General features: G+C 44.6%; 1 protein-coding gene across 1 annotated transcript; it reads left to right on the forward strand.

The window, feature by feature from the left end:
- The first annotated feature begins 7,477 nt into the window (after window positions 1-7,477).
- On the forward strand, window positions 7,478-7,865 carry LOC311611799 (ATP synthase subunit f, mitochondrial). The gene has a single exon (XM_084864286.1). The coding sequence runs from the start codon at window positions 7,502-7,504 to the stop codon at window positions 7,766-7,768; it is 267 nt and encodes an 88-aa protein (XP_084720412.1). The 5' UTR covers window positions 7,478-7,501; the 3' UTR covers window positions 7,769-7,865.
- Window positions 7,866-8,288: the final 423 nt, after the last annotated feature.

Genomic DNA, 8,288 nt, shown 5'->3' on the forward strand with positions numbered 1-8,288 from the left:
AATTGCATACTTTAAGTATTTGTAATTTATTGAACATTATGCTTAAATTGAGCAGAATTGGGCTTTCAGCAATAAAAACAGCAGACGATGATGATGATGATGATGATGATGACCTGAAGTGGAGAATGAGAAAATGAACAACTTGCTTGAAAGTGATGGTGCTGAAATTTCAGTCTGAGTCTGACTTACTCCAAAATCCATGCTCTAAGTCAATAGTTTTATACTTAGTAGGACGCTATACTTTTTAGTTGGACAACTGAGTAAGAAATGATGACTTCCACAAAAGGAGAAACCAATTCGGTCGAGGAGATACGTTGGTATTCCCCATAGCACCAAGTATAGTAGCTTATCTAGTCAGTCAGTGGAGATGTGAACTGAAGTTTTTAGGTGGCAGTGCCAATGAAACATGTAGTGTGCTGTAATTTTACTCAGTTCATGAGCTTATTGACTAACAGCTGGAAAGAAATTTAATATCTTCTAGTTCAGTAGCCTAACATTGAATTAGTCATTCTTCAACATCTTTGAAGGGTCACCGCTGACCACCTTCACTGATGAGAATTAACCTCAGAAAGTTATTACACTTCTGAATAAATCTTATTCCTAGAAAGTTACTTCTTCCAAACTGCAATCTGCCTCCCAACTATTACCATCTGTCGTGGGTTAACTTGTGTTTCTTACCGACGTCTGTTGAAGCCCTAACGCCCATTGCCTCAGAATGTATTTGGAAACGGGGTCATTGAAGATGTGGTTAGTGAAGGTGAGATCACAGTGGAATAGGGTGGACCTTAATCCAGTGTGAGTGGAGTCCTTTTAAGAACTGGAGAAGAGCCGAAACCAGTTTGGCTCAGTGGATAGAGCATTGGTCTGCGGACTGAAAGGTCCCAGGTTCGATTCTGGTCAAGGGCTTGTACCTTGGTTTCAGGCACATCCCCAGTAGGAGGTGTGCAGGAGGCAGCTAATCGATGTTTCTCTCTCATCGATGTTTCTAGCTTTCTATTCCTCCCTGAAAAAACTCAAATATATTTTTAAAATTTTTTAATAAAAGAACTGGAGAAGACACAGACACCTGAGGGGAGAACACCATGGAACAATGAGTGATGTATCATCTACAAGCGAAGGAACACCGAGGACTGTGGGAAAGTCAAGGAAGGATCCCTGCTCAGAGCCCTTGGAGAACACGGCTGTGCTAACACCTGAACGAGGACTTTCAGCTCCAGAACTCTGAGGATACATTTCTGATGTTCAGGCTTCCCAGTTTGTGAACATGTTTACTAGCAATCTAATGCAAAGGGTAACGGTTTCCCTTTTCCGCCAGTCGAGTGAGTCAGCCAGCATCACTGTCCGGGGCCTCTCATGGGAGTACCTGATCCGCAGGCATGGAGTCCCCACAACGTGCCGTCTGACCAGGAGCCTCACTTCACAGCAGAGGAGGTGCGGGAGTGGGCTCGTGGCCATGGGGTCAGCTGGCCTTACCATATATGCATCATCCGGAAGTGATTGGCCCGAGAGAGCTTTAGAATAGCCTGCTGAGGGACAATGGTGTGTCAGCTTGCAGGCAACCGTCTTCGAAGGTGCATGCCATCTTCCAGGTCACCGTACATGCACTGGAATCCGAGACCTCTCTATGGGGCTTCGTCTCCAGTAGGAAGACTAGATGGGTCCTGAACACTACATACCCCCTTCCTGCCAGGGGACATAGCACCAGTCCCACTGATTTATGTAAGTCCAAGTTATAGCTACTGTTTTAGCACTTTGGATTTCTTTTTCTTTTTAATATATTTTTATTGATTTCAGAGAGGAAAGGAGAGAGAGAAACATCATTGATGAGAGAGAATCATCGATTGGCTGCCTCCTGCATGCCCCACACTGGAGATGGAGCCCACAACCCAGCCATGTGCCCCGACTGGGCATCAAACCCGGACCTCCTGGTTCAGAGGTCCATACTCAACCTCTGAGCCACGCACGCTGGGCCACTTTGGATTTCTTGTGTCTGGGGGCAGGCAGCGATAAGGCCAGTTTGACACGGGTAATTGTCCCTGACGGCCAGCTCAGGAATCTGACTAGATGCAAGGCAATCTCTTACAGATTTAGACTGGGAGAAGACACTGTAACTTTGCTTGAGCATAATTTTTCCCAAGAAGTACTATTAAAGTTCTATAGTGACAGTTCATAGATCTTAATGTAGTTTCTATATCAGAAGAGAATTTTTGGAGAACATAGCCTTCTGTAGTACCTAAGAATTGAGTATCGATACATACAATTTAATAGGAATAAAAATAACAGTACCCCTGGAAATTTGACTTAAGTCATGGAAATTTATTTGACTTTGAACTTGACGTAAAAAATAATGAGTTTTTACTTCTTTTTTAAAAAAGATTTTATTGATTTTTAGAGAGAGAGAAAGGGGGAGAGAGAGAGAAGGATAATGAGAAAGAAACATGGGTCAGTTGCCTCCTGCACACATCTTACTGGGAATTGAACCCAAAACCTGGGCGTGTGCCCTGACTGGGAATCAAACCAGTGACCCCTTAGTGCAGGGAATGATGCTCAACCACTGAGCCACACCAGCCAGGGCTCTTTTTACTTCTTTTTCTTTTCTTTTCTTTTCTTTTCTTTTCTTTTCTTTTTTTTTTTTTTTTTAATATACTTTATTGATTTTCTACAGAGAGGAAGGGAGAGAGATAGAGAGCCAGAAACGTCGATGAGAGAGAAACGTCGATGAGAGAGAAACATCGACCAGTTGCCTCTTGCACACCCCCTACCGGGGATGTGCCCCCAACCAATGTACATGCCCTTGACCGGAATCGAACCTGGGACCCCTCAATCCTCAGACCGACGCTCTACCACTGAGCCAAACCGGTTTCGGCTCTTTTTACTTCTTTATCCCACTTGCTTGCATATTGCCTGCTGTAGATCAGAAATTCAACAAACGTTCATGATTAACAAAAGCCCTGCACTTTTCAGTCCAACGCTCTCCCAACTGAGCTATTTCGGCGGCTAGTCCTGCACTTTTCAAACAGAATTTCCCATCATTCTCATCTTGATGTTCTTAAAATCACATCTTAGAGCAAAAGTGGACCTGGCCAAAGTGTTCCTCTGTTCACAGAGCTGAAGAGACTCTCATGAGCTCATCCATGCCTGCCAGTGCCAGAGAGTGAAGAGAGAATGTTTTATATCCTGTCTTGTCAAGAAAAAAAAAAATAAAGAATGTAGCATTGCTGCGTGTTAAGTCAAGTCAACTCAGTCTCCTGGTGGCACAATTTGGAATGGAGCCAGAATTATTGTATATTTGGGGCGGAATAATGCTCCCCCAGATGATTCTGACACCGAGACAGCTTCCAGGATGACAGTTTTAACTCGCTTCCAGGTTCCTTAGGTCACAAGCAGTGTGACTTTCCTTTCACCGATCAGTCCAGGGTGGAAGACAAAGCAATTTTCAGCTTCAACTCAGCATCAGGAGTGAAAATACTCGGAGGGGAGAATGCAGCCAGGGAATGAGAGCAAAATGTACCAAAAAAATAAATAAATAAATTGTTTTTGTTGTTAATCCTCACCTGAGGATATTTTTCCATTGATTTTTAGAGAGAGGGGGAGAGACACAGAGAGAGAAACATCAATGTGAGAGAGACGCATGGATTGGCTGCCTCCCGCATACGCCCCAGTGGGAGCTGGGGATCAAGCCTATGACCAGGTATGTGCCCTTGACCGGAATCCAACCTGAGACCCTTCAGTGTGAGGGTTGATGTTCTATCCACTGAGCAAAACCAGCTTAGGACTCTACATTTTAATTCTCTTGCAAAAAAAAAAAAAGGAGAAATAATGTACACCACTAACTGAAAATTAAGAGGAAATACAATTTCTGTTTCAGTTTGATACAGGATTTTAATTGAGAGAACTGTTTTAAGACCAGTGTCAGCTCTCCCCAGATATCCACAAGGAGCTTCAGATTAGAGTATGCGTATTTTTCAGATTGGAGTACTTTTAATGTTTGTAGACACCCTCCCTTCTGCACATTGTACACTGGCCTTGGTCTTGCATTAGGGTTATGTTTGTTTGCACAAACTACCTGAAGTTGAAGGGGTGTTGTTTTATGGAACTGGAGAGTTAAGGTTGGCACTGGCTTCGGGTTAGCAGGAGGCAGGGTTCAAAGGGTAGTTGAGACCTTCCCCGCTCTGCTTGGCTTTATTTTACAAGCAGATTCTCTCCTAATGGTGGGCCTGGGAGGGTCCTGACAGCTCTGGCTTCCCAGCCCCACCAGTGCAGTGTCTGGCTGGCCTTCTCAGAGCAAACTCTGCTTGGTCCAGCATTGTCTCTCTCTTATCGCTATTTCCTTTTCCTTTCACTTTTGTCTTCTTGAAATTTACAGCATTTTTTGTCTCTGTCTTCCACCTCAGATGCTTTCTCCTCGCCTGGGGCACTGGGAGCTGACTGGTCTCCAGGCCTGGATGTGGCTTCTCCCCAAGGACATTCTGTAGCGTCATAGGGGAGCCTGATTATCGGTGCTGTTGTCTGGTGACTCCAACAGGGTCTGCATATTGTTTCTCTTGCAGGCGGTCAGGTTACCAGGTCCTCCCGAAAAATCTTTCGTTTCTTTCCTGGTTGTCAGGCAAGTATAATAATAATGATGATGATGAGCCCTGACCCGTTTGGCTCAGTGGATAGAGCGTCAGCCTGCAGACTGCAGGGTACCAGGTTGGATTCCAGTCAAAGGCATGTACCTTGGTTGTGGATGCATCCCTAGTAGGGAGTGTGCAGGAGGCAGCTGATGGATGTTTCTAACTCTCTATCCCTCTCCCTTCCTCTCTGTAAAAGGCCAATGAAAGATATATATATATATATATATATATATATATATATATATATATATATATGTGTGTGTGTGTGTGTGTGTGTGTGTGTGTGTGTGTGTGACCAATGAAATATATATATAAAATAATGATGATGAAAAAGTTTGACAAATCGCCAGGAACTTCCAAAATGTGACACAGAGACGCAAAGTGAACAAATTACGTTGGAAAAACGGCGCCAATAGACTTGCCCGATTGCAGGGTTCCCACAAACATTCAATCGTTTGAAAACACTGTGTCTGTGAAGTGAAATAAGGCAAAGTGCAATAGAAAAGGCATGCCTGTACACAGAGATGGTTAAAAGACACAAAATATAGCTAATTGCTTTGTTTCAAAAAGGTTAGCAAAATTCATTGAAATCTGACTTTGAAAAAGCCATGTACATATAGTATTTGAGTGCTGAGCTAACATGACCGTTCATTTCTCTTTTAACTAATGGCCACTGGCCAACTATTTCTATAAAAAGCCAGATTTGGGGGTTTGGGGAGGACCCTACAGTCTCAACTCAGCAGATGGGTAATAGAAGCAGCCGTGGACAATCCCTAATGAAAGGGCGTGGCTGCATTCACTATACTTATTTACAAAAACAGGCGGCAGGCCATTTTTGACCCCCAGGCTGTAGTTTGCTAATTCTTTAAAGCAGTGGTCGGCAAACTCATGAGTCAACAGAGCCAAATATCAACAGTACAGCGATTGAAATTTCTTTTGAGAGTCAAATATTTTAAACTTAAACTTCTAACACCACTTTTTTGAAATAGACTGGCCCAGGCTGTGGTATTTTGTGAAAGAGCCACACTCAAGGGGCCAAAGAGCCGCATGTGGCTCGTGAGCCGTAATTTGCCGATCACTGCTTTAAAGCATTGAAATCTATTCTTTTAGACATTGGGCCACCAGTGGTCCTTTCAAAATGACATTTTAGATCTTAGATTTAGGAAATTTAACTATTAGAGAATGAGATCAAGACCTATAAAAATGTGATCAGTTGGTGACAAATGCATGTCGACATACATTTGGCCTAACCCATCCAAAGTTCAACACAAACAGTGAGCCCTAAGGTGTCCCTTGTCAGGGTAGGTCTATCAGTTGTCACAAATGTGCCACTCTGTTGGGAGGAGGGAGGCTATGCTTGTGTGGGGGCAGAGGGTATATAAGAAATCTCTGTACTTTTAAAAAATATATATTTTTATTGATTTCAGAGAGGAAGGAAGAGGAAGAGAGAAACATCCATGATGAGAGAGAATCATGGATCGGCTGCCTCCTGCAAGTCCCCCATTGGGGATTGAGCCCACAACCCGGGCCTGTGCCCTTGACCTGAATCGAACCTGGGACCCTTCAGTTCGCAGGCGTACGCTCTATCCACTGAGCCAAACCAGCTAGGGCAGAAATCTCTGTACTTTTCATGCAATTTTGCTGTGAACCTAAAACTACTCTAAAAAATAGTTTATTAAAAGAAATGATCATGTGATGAGTAGTGATGGGGGAGGGAGGGAACCTTCTTTTCCAGCTTCCAGCTGGGCTCTAAGGGAGCCTTTAGCTCCATCTGCAGGCGGAGTCCCTCTGCGGGATCTCCCATCGTGCCTTACCGTTTCCCCAAATGTTCTCATGGACGTGCTCCCTGCCCAAAAGTTCCGGTGGCCAAATGAGTGTGGGAACCAGAGCATACCGGATCCCTTCTTGAAAACTCCATCTGTGGTGGCAGAGAAAGGGTCTGCGGAATTCGGTAGTAAAGAAAGTTGGTGGAACTCACAGCTTCTTAACCGTATCTGACAAAATAACCCATTCCTCACTTCACATCTATTAATGTCAGTTGAAATAACTCCATGGGGTTACAGCACAGGCTATTCTGAATCGGTTCTCTTTCTGGTCTGTAATTTGAGAATCCATCGGTCAAGGTTTCCATACCTGATAACTGGTAATCCTGTTTCTGATGGCTTCTGGCTTTGTGTTCTGAATTTAGGGGTCGTTCTGGCAGTATTTACTGGAATTGCCGCTAAAGGAAGCGTTGGGAAATTGCGACCTGTCAGGGTCTAGTGATGAGCGTGTGTGTTTGTTTTTTTAAGATATTTTTGTTGATATCAGAGAGGAAGGGGGAGGGAGAGAAAGATAGAAACATCAATGATAAGAAAGAATCATTGATTGGCTGCCTCCTTCATGCCCCTACTGGGGATGTGCCCTTGACTGAAATCGAACCTGGGACCCTTTGTCTATAGGTTGACGCTCTAGCCACTGAGCCAAACCAACCAGGGTTATTCTAAAATTTTTAAATATGTTTTTATTGATTTCAGAGTGGAAGGGAGAGGGAGAAAGAGAGAGATAGAAACATCAGTGATGAAAGGGAATCATTGATTGGCTGCCTCCTGCATGCTCCCTACTGGGGATTGAGCCCACAACATGGGCATGTGCCCTTGACTCGAACCGAACCTGGGACCCTTCAGTCCACAGGCCGACGCGCAATCCACTGAACCAAACCAGCTAGGGCTTTTGTTCTAACATTTACATGCGAGCTTCTAAGACCCTTAGAAACTCCAGAGCGATGAGTGTCTTTGGGGGGATGAGGAGATGGCTGGTCGCTGGGGTCCATAGATAGCTTCTGGTGGGGGCTGTTCACAGAAAAAGCCAAGACACCCCGCAGAGCGGACACCCCGGACTCCAAGATGGCGTCAGTGGTGCCATTGAAGGACAAGAGACTGATGGACGTCAAATTAGGGGAGCTGCCAACCTGGATTCGGATGCGGGATTTCTCCCCTAAAGGCATTGCTGGAGCATTTCAAAGAGGTTACTACAGGTATTACAACAAGTACATCGATGTGAAGAAAGGGGGCGTTGCTGGGGTTTCTATGGTGCTGGCAGCATATGTGCTTTTCAACTACATCCGTTCTTATCATGAGCTAAAACATGAGCGACGACGCAAGTACCACTGAAGAGGGCCCAGTGTGGACTCCACATTCCTGACCGTGACCTTTGCCCAGCACCTCTGAGTCCTTTCATATTGTAACACCTAATAAAAGGTGGCTGGTACTGGGCTGCTTCAAAAAAAAAAAAAAAGAAAGAAAGAAAAAGCCAAGACATGGCCTGAGGGTTGACACTCTCAGCCTCACACTGCCAGCCCCCACCTCTGGGGAAGGAGAGGGGCCAGAGGTTGGCTGACCCACCAGTGGCCACTCACGGCACCCTTGGCAGTGCCCCCAGCCTCCAGCTCACCCCTCATCTCTCTCTCACTACCCAAAGCCTCCCTTGGGGAAGAGTGTGGCCTGGAGAAGCAGGTTCTGTGGGTCTCTGGAACCTGGTCTCTGTAATCCCCATGGCTCAGGAGTGCAGCATATATATATATATATATATATATATATATATATATATATATTTTTTTTTTTTTAATTGATTTTTTACAGAGAGGAAGGGAAGGAGAGAGATAGTTAGAAACATCAATGAGAAAGAAACATT

Source organism: Pipistrellus hanaki (genome assembly GCF_964339955.1).
Source record: "Pipistrellus hanaki genome assembly, chromosome: 17".
In the NCBI taxonomy this organism is placed as follows: Eukaryota; Metazoa; Chordata; class Mammalia; order Chiroptera; family Vespertilionidae; genus Pipistrellus; species Pipistrellus hanaki.

Bases quoted from the DNA above. Each gene is read 5' to 3' on its own strand.
- LOC311611799 (XM_084864286.1), top strand. From the start codon at position 7,502: ATGGCGTCAGTGGTGCCATTGAAGGACAAGAGACTGATGGACGTCAAA.